This window comes from Ambystoma mexicanum, chromosome 8, assembly GCF_040938575.1.
Source record: "Ambystoma mexicanum isolate Mex_15411 chromosome 8, UKY_AmexF1_1, whole genome shotgun sequence".
Classification (NCBI taxonomy): domain Eukaryota; kingdom Metazoa; phylum Chordata; class Amphibia; order Caudata; family Ambystomatidae; genus Ambystoma; species Ambystoma mexicanum.
In genome coordinates, this window is record NC_090929.1 from 1041503465 (window position 1) to 1041522784 (window position 19320).

Genomic DNA, 19320 nt, shown 5'->3' on the forward strand with positions numbered 1-19320 from the left:
GCTAGACAAAATAACGAGGTTACTCACCGTAGTGACCACCTTACTCCTAGTCCATAGTCCTCTTTCCTCCATACTTATGGGACATTCCTCCGTCCTGTGGGACGGGACCGGAGCACTTTGTAAAAGCATCAAAATTTTGCAAACATTTTAGTCCTTCCTCTCTTTTACGTGGGGTACTGCACGCGGCCATAACCCTGCCCATCTTAGCTCCGTCCCGCGCATCGCCCATAAGTCCTTTTCTATCGCCAGGTCAGAGACCTTTAAGCAATACTAGAGGAACCTTATTAGAGGGGTCGGCGGGCGGTCGTATGGAGGAAAGGGGACTATGGACTAGGAGTAAGATGGTCACTACGGTGAGTAACCTGGTTATACGCCTACGTCCCGTCCCCTTTCCTCCATACTTAAGGGAGATTCCCAAGCACTCCTCACAGGAATTACGGGTGGATGGAAAATACCTTATTGAAAAAGGTTCTTCAGCACAGCCTGGCCAAACTGAGCATCAGTTCTGGAGCTCAGGTCTAGACAATAATGTTTACAAAAAGCCAATGGGGAAGCCCATGTAGCCGCCTTTGCGATGGTCTCCCAGGGGACATATTTCTGAAAGGCAACTGCAGCTGCCTTGCCCCGCACCAGGTGCGCATGAATTCCTTTAGGAGGCTGCAGACCTTGGACAGTGCAAGACTCCGTAATACAGGCCGCGATCATTTTGTAGATAGTCGCCTTAGAGGCCTGCCTACCTTGTGGGTTACCAAAGGTCACCAATAGTTGAGAAGAGCTCCTAAATTCAGATGTTCTGTCCAGATAGAACTTAAGAGCCCTTCTAACATCCATGCAATGTAGAACCCTTTCCGCTTCTGAAGCTGGGTTTGGAAAGAAGACCGGCAGGGAGATTGACTGTTCATATGGAAATCAGAGACCACCTTTGGCAGGAAAGAAGGATTTATCCGTAGGATCGCCTTATCCTTGTGGAAAACCAAGAAGGGATGCTCCGCCGACAGAGCTTGGAGCTCACTCACACCCCTTGCTGAAGTAACGGCAACCAAAAAAAGACACCTTCCACGAAAGGTGCTTAAGGTCCACCATGGCCATAGGTTCAAACGGTTTATGGCACAACGCCGGAAGGACCACATTCAGATCCCAAGTCGGGTGCAGCTTGCAAACCGGGGGATAAAGACGGGTCAAACCCGCGAAATGCCCCCTAATCACTGGATTTGACAGTGAATAAGAGCACTGGTCCGTGGACAAGTAGGCACCTACCGCCGAAAGATCAGTTTTGCATGACAGAACATGAATGCCCGATTCTGCTAGGTGAGACACGAAGGAAAGCACTGTGTCAATCGTATCCACCCTGGGGTCCAGCTGTTTGGCTAACACCAGTTACAAAACCGAAGTCACTTGCTCTTATACTGAGACCTCGTCGAAGGCTTCCTGGCTGCCTGAATTATTCACATGTTATCAGCAGACAGGTTGAGATGCTCTAAAGACCTGAACTCAGGCATCATGCCGCAAAGCTGAATTATTGTTGGGAGAGGTGCCACAGCTGTTGATCCCTCTGGTGAAGCAGATAGAGACTCACCCGGTAGCCTGATCGGTGCACACACCGACAGATGCTGAAGTTCTGAGAACCAGAACCTGGCCGGCCACCACGGGGATATGAGCAGAAGAGAACAGTTCACTGTGTTCCTCAGCTTGCAAATCGTCCGATGAATCAGAGGCAGAGGCGGGAAAGCATAGGCCCTCATGTTGTGCCAAAGAATCTCGAGAGCATCCCCCAGAGAGGAGGATCCCAGATCATTTCTGGAGGCATACAGAGGAAGTTTGTTTGCCGATGTTGCGAAGAGGTCCACTTCTGGAGTGCCCCAACACAGGAATATCCGTGAGAGGAACTCCACTTTCAATTCCCACTTGTAGCTGGCCATTGTCCGCCGACTGAGGGCATCCGCCATGACGTTCAGCTGGCCCGGGATGTGTACTGCTACCAGCCAGACACCATGAAGAACCACCCACTCCCAAATCTGGATGGTCAGATCCAAAAGAGGAGGAGACTTGGTGCCCCCCTGCTTGTTGATGTAATACATTGACATGACATTGTACGTGCAGATACGGACCACCTTGTTGGCAATGACCAGACTGAACGCCTTGAGCGCTAGGAAAATCGCCAGATTTATGTGAAGGCGCTTATCCTGGGGCGACCAAAGGTCCGAGACCTGAAGAAGAGCCAACGTCGCACCCCACCCTAGGAGGGAGGAGTCCGTAGTGACCGTCAACATAGGGTCGGGGTCTTGAAACCCTGCACCCACAGACAGGTTGCTGAGAGACAACCACCACACCAGATCTGCCCTCATGGAAGCCGGAATCAAAATCAACTTGGAGTACGGATCCACCGCCTGACGCCAAGAGCTCTGAAGAACCATTTGAGTCCGCCTCATCTTGAGTCGAACAAGAGTAAGAGCCTATACGCACGAGGCCAAGAGGCCCAGAAGCCTCTGGAAGCACCAGGCCGACATGCTCTCCGACTGCGCAAACATCTGACACATGGCCAACAGATCCACCATTCTGTCCCCGGTCAGGTAAAGGGAGGCAATTGGAAGAAAAAACCTTCAGCAGATGCAAGTGCATCCAGTCTCGAACGAGCGGAGAAAAGGCCTGATGGGCGATGAGCGGGGCAGAGCTAAGATGGGCGGAGTTACGACCACATGCAGCACCCCGCGTAAAAGAGAGGAAGGACTAAAATGTTTGCAAAATGTTGATGCTTTTACAAAGTGCTCCGGTCGCGTACCAAAGGAAGGAGGAATGTCCCATAAGTATGCAGGAAAGGAGAAGGGACGTAGGAGTAACTAGTTGAAAAGAAGATAGTCTCAGTGTACACCCAGTTAGGAAATCCAATATACACAGTTTAAAAATCCCAGTTGGACACTCGGTTTCTACAATACCAGTATATTATCAGTTTGACAAACCAACTACACACCCAGGCTGGCCGCCCTAATCTACTCACAGCTTGAAACCCTAAATATATTTTATCTGGCAAATCCCAGTTGGCACAGATGTTGACATACCTAATTTACACATATTAAGCACAATCCTTTTATACCCTGTTGGACAAACCAGACATACAATGTTTTACAAAGCAAACATACTAGGTTTGAAAGCCCAAACATACAGTTTGCACAGGATATTTTTTTTAATGTGCCGTTTCCACAATATTCACTATTGGAAAGCTTCTGTATACTTCGTTTCACAACCACGGTACATGACAGGCAGCAGCCCGAAGACACCTGCCTCTTGAAAAGGGGATAAGTTAATGGGAGTTCCGATCATAAAGTGGCTTGCCAGTCGAGTCAACTGCGGCCTGAGCAATCTTTTTTCTCACACCTTGGCATTTTATGTCCATACATTCTCTAAGCACACTCACGAAATTCGAGGTGGATCTATTTTTGGATTGGAGTTCTGACCTGGGATATACTATGTCAATCAGCCAACAGATCTATCTAGGGTGTTTGCAGTGAAACTCTGGTACATTTCATAGTTCTTCACAGTATGGCATGGGGGATACATTCTACATGTTTGTTATCCATGTAAATGTTGCTCAGACCACATTTGACATTTGGAAAGGGATTTGTGGTTTTGGTGTTTTCTAGGGTGCGCAGATTCGAATATGGGGGTAGGAGGGAGAGGACAAGGAGAGGTTTGAATTTGGTAATTATCCACAAGGCCACTGAAAAAAGGCAAGGACCATCAGAGGAAACCAAGCAAGACTTTGCTCCCATGGTTGTCTTCTTTTAGTGGTGAAAAACAGTCTAAACACCTTTTGAAATGCAAGTCTTACGTGGAGTGTTCCAGAAAAGAAAATCTTCTGTGGCTGCAGATATGGATTCTAAACTGTTGAATGGAAGACTTCCTTCACACAGTGCAGTAAAGAATCTGGCGTTTGCCTGTGTGTGCAACCCAACTTATTAGATGCAGGGTAAATGGCACAAAATGAGGTAGATAGGTTAAGAGTAGTGCTGCAGTGTTATAATGCCATGTTCACTATATAAGTAAGTACCCCAAGTCTAAACAGTACCTCTGGTTTGGAGAGTGGTCCAGCTGGATTCTGTACTGTTGCAGTGGTGCAGACCGGGGTTCCTGAGCCTCAGTCGTTGGGACAAGAGGGAGGATGTCTGGAGGGCTCCTGAGGCAGCAATTTGAAGGTGGTCGGCACTTCGCAGTTTCAGCGCTCGGTAAACAGCACTACCGTGGATCTCGGATACCGGTTGGGCTTCCTTCACTCCTTGAGTCCTGCACTCCTGTGAGGGGACTCTAGCTCTGGTCATCCTGCTTCTGGAGGGCCCTTAGGAGACTATGGACTTCTGGACCCCTGGCACTCTGTTCTTGCAGCAGAAAAGTAGTACAGCCTGTTTGCCAAGATTGTATGCAGTAAACCTGTGGGAGGCTACACGAGTCTTGTCCTCTTGGTATTAGGTAACCCACCTATTGGTATAGTCTGTATTACACAAGTTGGTAGTGTGACTGGTCAGCCAGACTTATCTCAAGAGGGGTGAGCTGTAGAGCTGTAGCATTGAAATCCACACATACAAGGTCAGTTTTAAATGAGCATTCTGTAAAAAGAGCAATGTGCAATAAATAACATTCTCAGAATCAATATAAGCAAGTCACTTCAATGGCTAAGACAGTATTGGCATTTATATATCACTTTTGTACTTGGTAGAATTCTGATGTTGGGGGAAGGAAAGGTTAAGGGAAGGGAAAAGGTTAACAGGTTCTCAGAGCATGTGATCACGTTTAAATCTCCCAATGAAGTCTAGATAACCTTTCCCAGCAATATTAGTTTAAAACCAATGTATCACTTATGAGGGGCAGTAAGTATGAAAGTCAAATGGAATAGAAGAGTCTGCAGGGAGCCAGGACAGCCAAAGTCAATTTGGAACCAAGTCTATGGAGCTGAGGCACTACTTAGATAGCAAAAAAGTATTGAACAAAGTTAAGAGTTTGTTGTAGAAAATCACTGTTGGGCCACAAGCTGTTTCACTTGTGAAAAGTTAGAGCCAGAATAATTCTAGAAGGGCAGCTACTGCAAATCTCAAACAAGACAAGCAATCTTCAGACAAAGAGGTAAGTACCCCTTTATCAGAACAGTACCTTAGGTTACAAGAAGAGGATCGAGCTGGCTTCTGGTCCTGGTTGCAGACTTGCAGATCCCGTGAAGAGGGAGGACGTCCGGAGGACTCCTGCACAGCAATTCAGAGGTCGGCTGCAGCTACGGGATCTTTTCAATTCGGCAGCACTTTGCGGTTTCAGCTACAGGTAAATAGCACCAACGCAGATCTTGGACACTGGATAGGCTTCCTTCACTCCTTGAGTCCAGCACTCTGGTGAGGTGACTCGAGCTTGGGTCGTCCTGCTTCGGGAGGGTCCTCAGGATCTTCCTGGAGCTTTCGGTCCTGCTTAAAGATGTTGCACTGCAGAGTTCTCGACCCCTGGCATTCGGTTCCAGCTGCAGCAAAGAAGTACAGCCAGTTGGGGAAGGTCCTCCAGCAAAGTTTGTCTCACTAACCCAAGGGAAGAAGCCGTCCTCTCCGAAGCTTCTCTAGTCGATTCGGAAAAGGAGTTTCAGCACAGCAGCATGGCTTCATCAGGCAGTTCAACAGTCCAGGAAGATGCAGCAAGCTTTTCTTCACGATTCATTCGTCGTATGTTTCGTCCAGTAGTGGACTGTCTTCAGTTCAAGAAGCCCCCCTTTCATGCAGGTTTCTCACATTCATGCACAGCCTAGCTGTCACTCACACAGCAGGGTGGCCCAGCCTGCCAATCAGCAATGGGTGCATTCAGGTTACCAAGGAGACTAGGGACAGGGAGATTTTGGCACCTCCATCGCTTCCTGCCCCGCCAGACACACTGGAGCCAGAGGTGGGTTTCAGTACTGAATCCGGCCAAATGCAAGGCTAATAAAAGGGTTAAACTTGGTTTGGCATGCAGAGTAAAACCCAAGAAGGCCTCAACAAACACAAAATGGCGGAAAAGGAAGAGCATGGCCATTTAAACACAATGGTCACCCATGGGTGCTATACTGCAGCTGAGGATTCAGCCTGCGGTAGAAAAGCACAATGGTAGGAAAATCAGACCACTGTCACCAGCCATTTAAAGTAGTGAGGGTAGCATAATTTTGTTTACACGAGTAAGTAGAAAAAGGGGCAACTAAGTAACCCCCAGAACTCCACATAAGATGGGGTGTGCTGGATCTACAGAGTGAAAAGGTAAGTAAAATCAATTTCACTTTACTATTCTTGAGAACAGTAGTTTTCACAAGAAAAGGTATGTAAACCTTAAAAGAAATCTAAAGGATTTCTCTGTGACACTGCACTGAAGGTGCTGTGTGTCACCATACACAAAGTAGATGCCCGTGGTGTTTGTCAGACTCCAAAAACAGTGGAACAAAGCACTGTATAAATGCCAAGTAACATAACATATACCAACAATTCTTAGTGTGAAGGAGATCATTCAAAGCTCAACATGCGCAAGATGCTTGTGGCACTATTTCCACAAATGCACTACACACCAAATTTAACAATCTAGTGTATACAGTTTGTCAATCCTAGCATAATACCAGTATGTACAATCCGAGAGTCGCCCTATTGCGGCATTTTCAGTGTACGTCTGTCTTTAAAATCCATTTGTAGAATTACAGGATACTGTCAGTTCACGGTTCTATAGTAAAAGTACACTACCAGTGTGCAGAATCCCATTGAATTTTCAGTATGCACAATCTAAGGTTGCTTAACTTGACAATGCAATTTAATTTGCAGTTTGTCCATCTGTGCAAAGGCCCAGTGCACAAAATCCCTGTCCCCACACACTGATCCAATACGAGAATATTTATTCTCAATTCGGCTCCCCAGTATTCTTCTAGTTTAACAACCCCTTTATACTTTTGTGCACAATCCGAGCATATTAATTTCAGAATTCCAGAAAACTCCCAGCTTGACAATACAATTATATTTGCAACTTTACAATCAGTGTGTTTGTACAACCCCAGTTTATTTCCAGTTCAATTTACAAACCAATTTGAGAATCCGAGTATAGCTTTATACAATTTCAGCATACACCCACAATGCAATATTTTAGGCTGGATTTCTAGTCTCCCACAATGCCATTTTAGTGCCAGATGGCGTCTGCCAGTATACAGAGTTCAACTGATCAATTGTACACATAGTCAGTATGGGTCCACGTTTGACTGGCCATTCCAGTAGATTCTCAGTTTGACCAACCCCAGAATATTCAGATTTTGTCAATCCTGGCCTACTCCCAGTTTGATTGATCCAATCATATTTCCAGGCTGCACGATCCCAATAAACAACCAGTTTGCAGTATGAAAGTGCATTCCAAGTCTGACAGCCTCAGTATGCTCCAAGCTTGTCCTTCCCAGTTTGCATAAATAAACCAAGACTACTCACGGTAACATAATCTCAGTTTATTTCTATGCTACAGCAAACTTTAAATTTGACAACTCTGACATAGTCAAGTTTGCACAAAGTATATTCATAGCTGCACTATTTTAGCATATTCCCAGTTTACACTATTTCAACATAGTCCTATTTCCCAAAATGTTATTTGCAGAACACCTTTATAACCCTGGTTTACTGCTACACAATTCCAATATGCAACGGCAATGCCCCAGTTTATGCTCAATCTGGATAATCCCAATATACAACCAGGTTGACACTCCCAGTATACAGATTGTAAAATCCCATTATACTGCCAATGTGACTGTCCAACCTTATTCCCAGTTTGCTCTAGGCCTGTATATTCCAAATAGTTAAATCCCAGCATTTGCCTTTTTGTTCAGTGCCCCAATATGCACAACTTCAGAATATTCCCCATTTACATACAATTATATAATTCAAGAGAAATCCAGTTCAAATGCTAGAAGAGCAGGATTGAGAAGAACACCCGTCGGTTCTGCAAGACGAAAGACGAGGTTAAATCACTATCACATTGGTATGGTCTGTGAAAGTCTTACCACGGAACTTTCAAATTACATCGGAAAATATATGAAGGGATCTTTAACCTTCGAAGAATATTGGTACTGGGTCTTGATTGGTCAACAAACGGGGCATATTCTGGCTATGCTTACATTTATTAATGCAGTGAATTGCACAAAAAAAATTGGGAGTGTAATAACTAAGCCTGTTTGGATTGGGAAGATAAGATGCTGTGAAGAGTGTGAAAAGACTTTTCTTTGCTGTTGGAACCGAGGAAAATTGGAAATTCTTGATTTTGATTCTTTTAAACTGTTAAAGGTTTCGTTTGTACTATAACTTGTTTTTAGTTTGAAACCAATAAAAGTTTTAAAAAAAATTATAATAAATCTGGACGACGATCACAACAATCATTTGCGGTGGCAGCTCCGATTGCCACCCGGGCCTTCGATAGCATGGACTGGGGCTATCTGAGCTTGATTTTGGAACGGTTTGGTTGCGGTCCGGAATTTACGAAAATGGTGCTTGCCAACTACCAGCATCCATCGACAAGCTTCAGGATCAATAGGTGGAGCACAGAATTCGTGGAGATCGGAAGGGGCACTAGACAGGGCTGCCCTCTCTCCCCTCTAATTTTCGCAATGGCAATGGAGCCATGTGCCATGCAGATCCGCCAAGACGTCAGTATCAAGGGAGTTACAATATGTCAGGAAACCCACAAAATAGCCCTATATGCGGATGACATCATGCTCTTTATGGGAGACCCAAAAAATACAATGCCCAGAGCTCGGGGTTCTACATAAATTGTCCAAATCGAAAGCTATGAACATAACGGCAAAGAGAGAAGACATCGAGACATTGGCGAAATCATTACCGATGAGCTGGGTTGAAAGAAAACTGGAATATCTAGGAATTAACTTTGCCAGCGATCCGCACAAATTATATCAGACAAACAACGCCACTGTGGAAACAACTACAGGAAGACTTGCGCAGATGGGACTACCAGGAGTTGTCATGGTTCGCCCGCGTCACAGCGGTCAAAATGACCATCCTCCCCCGCCTCCTCTATGTGGTAAGCTCACTGCCAGTCCCAATACCACCAGCCAAGATCCGAGAACTGCAAGATGCGATATTCAAATTTATATGGCATAATAAAAACCTAGAATTCAGAAACAAATCCTAATGCGCTCCCCACATCTGGGTGGTCTGGGAGTTCCAGAAATTGACAGATACATTATGGCGGCACAACTAGCACCAATGCTGCGATGGGCGAAACAAGAGGATCATAAAGGTTGGTGCAGAATCGAACAATCAGTCTCATTCATCCCCCTAATAGCCTCTTGAGTCTGAGCAAAGAAAACCGAAACAGCAGAGAAGCTCTACTAGAAATGACGAAATGGTCTTTACTAAGCTGGGACAACGCCCGGAAAAAGAAACGCATTCCTGGTGGAATGAGTCCATATACGCCACTGATGGGCAATCCGGACTTCACACCGGGTCTCCAACGAAGATACTGGGTGGGCTGGTCAGGGGCAGAATCGATACAACTGAAAGACATGTACAAGGACGGCGCTCCACTGCTCTTCACAGATTGCCAGTTAAAATTCAACATGGGGGAAAACTAACGCTATAGATATGCGCAAATCAGGCACTGGATTACACACCCAATGGTGAAGAAAGCGGGCACGAGGACGCCATCAGGCCTAGAAATGTCGCTTAAAGAAGGCACCACCGCGAAAGGGGTCTCCAGACTCTAAAAACTCCTCTCCAATGACCTGCCAACCGATCATCTTGGATACAAAACGAATTGGGAGAGAGATATCCAAGAGTTACTAACGGAGGAGGAATGGTACCAAATATGGGCACGTGCACACAGCACCTCCAGATGCACCACAATAAAGGAATCTGCGTACAAATTGTGCCTCAGATGGTATATGTCCCCGAACCGCATCCACAAAATTGCAAAGTCCTACTCACCAAACTGTTGGCGAAACTGCGGGGACAAGGGAGACCTGTTCCACATGTGGTGGACGTGCCCTAAAGCAGTTGCCTACTGGAAGGAAATACTAAGCTACATAAAAGACATCTCAGGGGTGGATCTACCGAGATCTCCGAAGACAATCCTCTTAGGGGTCCCGATAGAAGGGAAATACGCAATGCCAGGAGCGACAGCTAAACTCATCACCCATCTACTATCAGCAGCTAGAATGACTCTCGCACAAAATTGGAAAAACAAAGAAGGTCCAATCTCAGTATGCTGGTGGGTTAAGATCTGGGGGGTGATGGCTATGGAGAAGATATGCGCATCAACACCGGCAAATACCTAAGATTCCTAACTATATCGAATCCATTTCATGAACATGTACGGGACAGAGAAGCCCATTTCTTCAAACGTTGCCTGTTCCGAAACACACAGGTAACCTGAACTCTCTCAAAAATAAAGATAAAGAGAGACGCTGTAGTCAAGAAAGGGAAGAACACGGTAAAAGCCTGGACTCTGAAATATAAAATAATACTTGTAGGGGGTTGAGAATTGTATAGAGATGTATAGAGATGGAGGGACTAATTAAAAAAAATGGAGGGGTAAGAGAGGAGGGAGGGAGAGAATTGGGGAACCTCAGGTGGTAATGCGAACTAGAATGTTCCGTAAGACAACAACATGAGTAAAAGGTAGAACCATAAGAGTTCAAGGTGCTCAAAAACTATGCAGTAATAGCTTATATGCCCTGGAACCAAAAATAATCAAAACTAGACAGAAATGGTAATGTCGGATTGAAAAACAGCCTTAGAATGGACTGTCACTAAGACACAACTCGATCCTATATAATGTATGTAAGTGAAATTGATTTTGTATATATAAAGCTGGTTAAAAGCACAATTTCTTTTCGAAACACCAAAAGAGCATGGCCTAAGCACTGGTGGTAATTCATTGAGTTGAACAGAGTTGTCATTTACAATACCTCCAGAGGTAGTCCGAATTTATTAACGCTTCAATAAAACATTGACGGGGAGATGAAGCAAGGAAGGCAATGTATTGCGAAGTTTCACAATGAGAACCTTAAGTTAGAACCCATTGCTGCGGGCAAATACTTCCCGAAAGTACCCCCTTTATGTTGGATATTCGATTTCAAGCCACATCGGACTTTGTAATAAGGTTGCCAAATGTAGTGGGGAGGATAAGGAACAAGTTACTTACCTGTAACTGTTGTTCTCCAGCGTGGGTCTGGCATGGATTCACATGCTCATGAATATTCCCCGTCGTCAGGCTGGGAATCCTCGGTAAAGAAAAAACCAGTATCAGTTTCGTTTCTGATCTGTCTTTCGTAGTAATAACCAATCACTGGTCTCTGCGTCATACTGACCACAGCCAATGACTGCCCTCTACCTAAGCACCGCCTCTGGCAGCCATCTTCAGATTTGGAAGCACGTGAAGTGGCAGTATGACCAAGTGAAGAGCCGCAGAGGGGTAGGCGGGAGGGTTCGCATGTGAATCCATGCCAGACCCACGCTGGAGAACAACAGTTACAGGTAAGTAACTTGTTCCTTCTCCAGCATGGGGTCTGGCATGGATTCACATGCTCATGAATAAAGAATACATAGCAGTACACACATGCACAACCACGGGAGGTGGCAAAGGCTCAACATTAAGCATCACATAAACTCAACATTAAGCATCTTACCTCCTCACCAGGCTCACCTCAGGCGAACAGGTTGCGCAGCACTGCTTGGCCGACCCTGGACTCCTCCCTGGAATCCCGGTCGACGCAGTAGAATTTCGTGAAGGTGTGCGTCGACCTCCACGTAGCAGCCCTGCATATGTCCAGCAGGGGCACACCAGATAGGAACGCCGTGGTAGCTGCGATCGCTCTGGTGGAATGGGCTCTCGGACGGCCAGGCAGCGGTCGGTTTGCCAACCGATGACAGTACATGATACAGCCGGAGAGCCATCTGGAAATGGAAGCCTTCGAGAGAGCCTTCCCCTGATTGACAGGTCCAAAGTTCACAAAGAGTTGTGACGTCTTCCGAAAACACTTCGTGCGGTCTACGTAGAACTTCAGCGCTCTAGCCACATCCAGCGAGTGCAAAGTCCTCTCAGCCGGCGACGAAGGCGACGGGAAGAACACAGGCAACACCAAGGGTTCGTTGAGATGGAAGTCCGACGGCACCTTGGGCATGAAGGAGGGGTGCGTCCTGAGCACTACCCTCGTGTCGTGGAAAGTCAAGTACGGGGCCTTGCAGGAAAGGGCCTGGATCTCTCCCACTCGTCGTGCGGAGGTGATGGCCACAAGAAAAGATGTTTTCCACGATAGAAACTTCAACGGGGCCGAGTGCAGAGGCTCGAACGGAGGTCCCATGAGCTTGGTCAGCACCACGTTGAGCTCCCACGCCGGGGCCGGGGCCTTCACCGGCGGGAACGATCTGAACAGTCCCTTCATGAACTCTTTCACCAGACGATGAGACCACAAGGACGTCCGCCCCGTGGTTCTGGTGTATCGGGAGATCGCAGCAAGATGAATCTTGATGGACGCGTGTGCCAGACCAGCTTTGGCCAGCGTCAGCAGGTACGGCAGTACTTGGGGAGCCGTAATCCGTAGAGGGTTAATCTTCTGTGCGTGGCACCAGACAGAGAACCTCTTCCATTTGTGTCTGTAGCATTTAAGAGTCGAGGACGCCCTGGCCTTTGCAAGAACCTCTCTGCAATCGGCCGGTATGTCGTATCCTCCAAACTCTAGCGCTGCAGGAGCCAGGCCTGCAAGTTCAGCGACTTCGGGTCGTGGTGGAGGATGGCGCCTCCTTCCCTGGAGAGTAGATCCGCGTCCGCCGGCAGCTTGATCGGCGGGGACGCTGATAAGTCCAGAAGGTCCGGGAACCATATCTGCCTCGGCCACGCAGGTGCGACGAGGATCATCCTGCACCGTGACCTCTTGAGCTGGTTGACGAGCCGGATTAGCAGAGGCAAGGGAGGGAACGCGTAGAGGAACAGGCCCTCCCAGGGGAACGAGAAAGCATCGCCCATGCTCCTCGTCTGGGGAAACCTGCTGGCGAACCTCCGGCACTTGGTGTTCGTTGCCGTCGCAAACAGGTCGATCTGGGGTGTGCCCCACCGTCGGAAGAGGCGATCCACCAGATCCTGCCGTAGTTCCCACTAGTGGGACGAGCGCAGCTCCCTGCTGAGTGAGTCGGCGATGGTGTTTTTTATCCCTGCCAGATGAAACGGCACCAGAAAAATCCCTTGGGCGACGGCCCAATGCCACAGGTCCTGCGCCTCCTTGGACAGCGCTGGGGACCTGGTTCCGCCCTGTTTCCTGATGTAAAACATGGTGGTGGTGTTGTCGGTGAAGATCCTCACCACCTTGCCCTTGAGGGACGGAAGGAAGGACCTGAGGGCCCAAAACACTGCACGGAGCTCCAGGACGTTGATATGCAGGGACTTCTCCGTCGGGAGCCAGAGTCCCCTTGCGTGCAGATTTTCGGTGTGCGCTCCCCACCCTTCCAGGGAGGCATCCGTGGTCACAGTCTCCTGGTGGGCTGGGGTCTGGAAGTCCATGCCCGCCGTCAGATGCGCGCGGGTGCCCCACCACCGTATCGCTCGTCGGAAACTCTCGTCGAGCTTGATCCTTTCCTCGAAGCTGCCCGTCGTCTGGATCCAGCGCGCATCCAGGAATTCTTGCAACGGGCGCATCCGGAGCCTGCACATGGGAATGAGGTAGATGCAGGAAGACATCATCCCGAGGAGGGACTTGATGGACCTCACCTTGGCCGCGTCGGCCACCAACATCCGTTGCACCTTGCCCAAGATGGTCCTGGTCCTCTCCTCCGACGGGGAGGCCAGAAGGGACACTGTGTCGAGCCTCGCTCCCAGAAACAGTGCGACTTGCGCGGGCACCAGGTGGGATTTGGCGTAGTTCACGGAGAATCCCAGGTCTGTGAGGAGTTGGACGGTCCTTGCCGTGTGGACCACGGCGAGCTCCCTCGTCTTGGCGCGGATGAGCCAGTCGTCCAGGTAGGGGTAGACGTGAATCCCCTCGCGGCGCAGCTGCGCCGCCACCGGTGCGAGGCACTTGGTGAATACCCTGGGTGCCGACCGTAGTCCGAAGGGAAGGGCTTTGAACTGGTAATGACGCCCTTGGACCACGAATCTGAGGAATTTTCGGTGCCCCTTTAGGATGGGAATGTGGAAGTAGGCATCCTCCAAATCCAACGACGATAGGAAGTCTCCTTCCTCCAGCTGACCCAGGACGTGCTGGAGGGTGACCATCCAGAACTTCTGCGCCTTGATGAACTTGTTCAGACGTCGCAGGTCTAGGATGGGGCGCCATCCTCCCGTCTTCTTCTTCACAAGGAAGTATCGCGAGTAGACTCCGGAGCCCCGAAGCCTCTTTGGGACGAGTTCGATGGCGCCCTTTCTGAGCATCGCCTTTACCTCCAGAAGTTGAGGGACGTGAAGTTCTTTCCTGGCCACGGGGGGGACGCGCGGGCACCTTCTTTGAAACTCGAGCGCGTGGCCCCGGGCCAGGGCGTCCAGCACCCAACGGTCGGTGGAGATGGACTCCCACACGCTGATGAAGCCCGCCAGCCGGCCTCCCACCGGGGTGCTTCGGTGGGGGCCCGACCCCACGGCCGGTTCAATCCTGCTTGGACGCGGCCTTGCCGCCTTGACCTCCTTGGCGACGACGGCGGGGTCAGCTAGACTTGCCTCGTCCTCTGTAGGCCTCTTGCGACGACGAGCGGGCAGCTTGACGGTAGGAAGCGAAACCGCCGCCGGAACCTTTGGAGGCGCCCTTGCCTCCGCCGCTCCGAAAGGGCGTACGTCGTTGCTGCAGGACTCCAAGGGCCCTGGCCGTCTCAGTATCCGCCTTGATGGCCTGAAGGGAATCGTCCACTGTCTTCCCAAACAGGTTGTTCCCGTCGAAGGGCATGTCCAGGACTCTGGTCTGGACGTCCTGCCGAAAGTCTGTAGCTTTGAGCCATCCACGACGTCGAAGGCAAACGCCGTTGCCCAGCTGGCGGAACCCAGTGTCGGCGATGTCCGTCGCCACGATGATGGCGTGGTCCGACGCCACCTCACCTTCCTGCAGGATCTCAAGGGCCTCCGCCCTCTTGTCGTCCGGCAGAAAATCCAGCAGGGGAGCTATCTTGTACCAGAGCTCCCTGTCGTAGCGGGCCACGATAGCCAAGGCGTTGGCCGCTTTAATCGTCGTCGCTGCCGACGAGATGACTCTACGTCCCATAGCATCCAGTTTCTTTCCCTCGCCGTCCGGCGGGGAAGTCGAAGTGGAGGCCGCACCCCCCCCCCGCTTTCTTCCTGGCTGCCGCGGAGACGACGGAGTCCGGGGTAGGCTGCGCCCGGAGGCATAGGGGGGCCGTGTCCGGGACCCGGTACTTTTTCTCGTACCGGTCTCTTCTAGCTGGCGTCGTGGAAGGGTTCTTGAGGAGGGAAAGGCCCTCATCCCAAATGTCGTCCAACAGAGGCACTGCGAGAACCGTCTTCCTCTTGGCCTCGCGCCGCTGATAAAGGAAGCCTTCCTTTTTCTTCTCCTCAGGGCAGAGTTGGAAAAGCTCGGAAGCCCTGGAGATCATGGAGTGGAAAGATCCGATCTCGTCGGGCGGAGAAGCCCTGGTGGGAGGCGACGACGGAAAATCCTCGTCGTATGCCTCGTCGTCCGTACCCGTCGCTGCCGTGTCAGTCCCCGTATCATCCCCTCGGGTGGACGGGGAGGAGGGCTGGACGGGGCGCGACGGTTGAAAAGGAGGTGGTGGATGGATCCTTCTTTTCTTGGTAGGGGGAACACCAGAAGGTCCCGGTTCTGGATCCCCCGACGGGAGAGGTTCCTCCGTCGGTAACGGTAGCCTCGTCCTTATCTCGGAGCATAAGGACTGTATGGCCAACAAAATGGCCGCCGAGTTGTCTTGCGGCGCTGGCAGAGGGGAATCCGACGGGCGAGCAGGGGCCCCGTCGGTATCCTCGACGATGTCGTCGTCGTCACCTGCGTCGGGGTCCATTCCGGCGGGCTGGCCTTCTTCCACGCCTAGGCCGTGGCTTAAGACCTCGATCAGCTCCTCTTCTGAGGTTGAGGCCGAATCTACGACGACGCCCTGCCCCCCCTTCTTCCCCACGGAGGGTTTCACGGGGGTCCTATCGATGGGCACAAAGGAAGACTCCCTCCGCGGAGGCAGGGAGATTCTGGGCCCTGAGGTCGCCACCACTGGTGTAGCCACCACAGGCTGAGCCAGGGCCGCCGCGACCGTTTCGATAGAGGGCTTGGTCGGATGGATCAAGGCCTTCACCACCTTAGGTGCGCTCACCGCCTTATCCTTGAGGGAGGGGGCACTGCCACGCTCCTCCTCTGCCTTAGAGCTCGACCGGGGCCTCTCCAGGAGCTTCGCCGGGTGCTCGGCCTTCCTCTTACCCGACCCAGAGCGTTGGCTCGTGGTTGATGGTGCCGGGGAGGGTGCGCCCTGCCTGGCGCCCGTAGAGCCCGACCGTTCGGCGCTCCCGGTGCCAGCGGACTCGCGGTGCTTGGCCTTATGTTGGGCCCCCGTCGCCGGGGCGCCCTCAAAGGTCTTAGAAGACCGCTCGGATTTCTTCTTCTTCTCGCCAGACGGGCTCTTACCCTCCAGCCAGTTGGCGAGACGTTGATGGCGGTCCTTCATGGTCCGTTCCGACATGTTGCCGCAAAACGCACAGTCCTTCTCCACGTGCGTCTTGTCCTCATGAAGGCAGTAAAGGCAGAAAGAGTGTTCGTCCTCCTTGAAGACGTTCTGCAGCTGGCATCCAGGGCAGACCCTGAACAGCTTTCCGGGCGTTGAGCTTCCCTTCTCCTGGGCCATCTCCGAGACCGGGCCTGAGAAGCTTCTGGAGTCCTCCGAAGCGTAGCTCGACGAAATCTTCACCCTTGAGGGGCACAGATGAATCCGACACGGGTCCCCGTTGATCGGATGTAGGATCGGTGGAGCTTGAGGCTCTTTTGACCGAAAGAATCGAAGTTTTTTTGTGAAAAAGCGCGAAAAAAGCACTAACGCTCGAGAGCAATAGCACGAGGATCCCAACACATGAACGTGCGGTAAAAATCTGAAGATGGCTGCCAGAGGCGGTGCTTAGGTAGAGGGCAGTCATTGGCTGTGGTCAGTATGACGCAGAGACCAGTGATTGGTTATTACTACGAAAGACAGATCAGAAACGAAACTGATACTGGTTTTTTCTTTACCGAGGATTCCCAGCCTGACGACGGGGAATATTCATGAGCATGTGAATCCATGCCAGACCCCATGCTGGAGAATCGATTTTTGTTTATTAACTGTTCAATGGCTTTAGGAGATTACCTACTGTTGCGCTTATTCTTGCTGAATGTACGTATCAAACTGTTTCTTATCATTACTGCTCTATGTGTTATAAATTGAAAATCTAATAAAATATTTGTTTTAAAAAATTTTTTATAATAATTCAAGAAAATGTCTATGTCATTGCTGTACATTTACAGTATAACGTCATCTTGCGAAGTACCAGAATAGTACCAGTGTGCACACCACTATACCCCAATCCAATTATGCAAATAGCCAATATATTCCTACTAGTACATTCACAGATTGAAGTAACATTTTAATAATCCCAGCATATTCCCAGTTTGCTCATCCAAGTGTAATTTCAAATTGGCAACGCCTGTATTGCTGTACAGAATTATCCCTGTGGCTCCGAAAATCCGACTTGCACATCTCAATCTGAAAACAGCAAATCCCACTGCCTTACATCCCACATATTGACAGGGAATGTGAGACTAGACATCACAGAGATGACTCTCCACCTAAATGGGAAAAAGAAGGACAACAAAATTGTGACAGCAGCTATGTTGTTAGGCCCAAACAAAATTAAGTTGAGCCAAAACCCTTCCACAATACCTTTAAATGTTAAATGGTTTGTGAGAAAAGAGGAATTCGAAACAGACATTTATTTCCGGTTGCATGCCCCTGCTCAAAATGGCAAAAACGATCTAAAATTGTGCAGTTAGTGGCAGCATCAAATGCTCTCTAAAACATCATCACAATTGTTTGTAACCGTTCCAGGATTGCAATGGCTCACGTGGGATTAAACGGTTGCTCTGTAGTGTTCAGGGGGTCAAGACTAAATCCAGATGAAGTTTTCACTACCATATTGAATCTATACAAATATCAATGTATGCGAGGGAAGGAGGCTTGAAAGAATTGCATGTTATGTTATTTGATATTTCTATTGGGCCTACTGGCATTGATATGGCTTCGAAGCGGTATGGATTGGAAGGCCCTTCGGAAGACCGCAGTTGGTGCAAGCTTGGAAAAGAAGAGCATTACATTGCATGCAAATAATAAATAGAATCAGGTCACTATTCAATTACTATCATGTAGCAGTAACGTTAAACTTAATTTTTTTTAAATGTATACACCGCCATTACAATTGATCGTTTTTTTAGCTTACCAAACATCTTTCATTTAATGAGTCCTCATAGGTTTGTTCACTTACTGATAAAAATCTGCCTCCTTTGCCACTTCTTCACATCTTTTTAGTGTTTTGGTGTGCTGGGTCTGTAAAGACTGTAGGTCCGACATGGCCTTTGTACATTGCACTTTCAACCGTTCGTAGTCTGGGCTTCTTATCAAAGCAGGCCTTTCGTTGAGAAAAGAACAATTTAATGTTAGCAGTCAGTTGTCAGCCAGACAAGATGCCCATTCATTTCCACACTTTATCTACCTTGAACCTTGGGAGGAAACAGGAATGCAACCTAACGAAAATGATACATTGATTCAACTGATTATAAATGAAGCTCAGATATCAGGACATTTCATGCAACAACAAATGCATATTTGATGACCATAGGCAGCATTTTCACTGCCGCTGTTTTCCACGTTTGCCTTTTAAGCGTGCTGTTTTCGCCATCAAAGTTCCTGGATGACCTAGCAATAGAAAACTCTAAACAGGTGCACAATTAAGGATTTTGAAGACTTAGGGCTTCATTACGGGTAAGCCAGTCTGGAATTAAGGTGGCGGTAAGGTTACCGGCACCATTTCCGGGCCACCTTACTCTGTGTTAGCCGGTAGGGGCAGTGAACAAGTGGTAGGCCTGACCTGCCGGTAGGTTAGGCCCCTACCAGCATATAAATCAATGAAGCACCTGCACCATTAACAACGTGCCAGTGTTCGAGTTCCCACGTGGGAATGGGAAGTTACTGTTCAGCCGCCACCCGTAATAACCTGGTATTATCGGGATACTGAATAGCAGAAACGGCAAGCTGAAGTTGCCAGTAGGCTGCCGGTAGTAACCTTGCAATGAGGGCCTTAGTCTGAATAGTTAATCTTGTGCGTTTTGACCCC

The 19320-nt window shown here is 49.2% G+C and overlaps 1 protein-coding gene across 9 annotated transcripts in view; it reads right to left on the reverse strand.

The window, feature by feature from the left end:
* Positions 1-19320, reverse strand: part of DLG5 (discs large MAGUK scaffold protein 5) — a 1559980-nt gene that overhangs the window by 1337709 nt on the left and 202951 nt on the right. For all 9 annotated transcript variants that reach the window (XM_069610999.1, XM_069611004.1, XM_069611003.1 and 6 more), the window contains one exon: positions 18472-18615. In XM_069610999.1, the coding sequence (XP_069467100.1) occupies positions 18472-18615 (144 nt within the window). The remainder of the gene's footprint in view (positions 1-18471; positions 18616-19320) is intronic.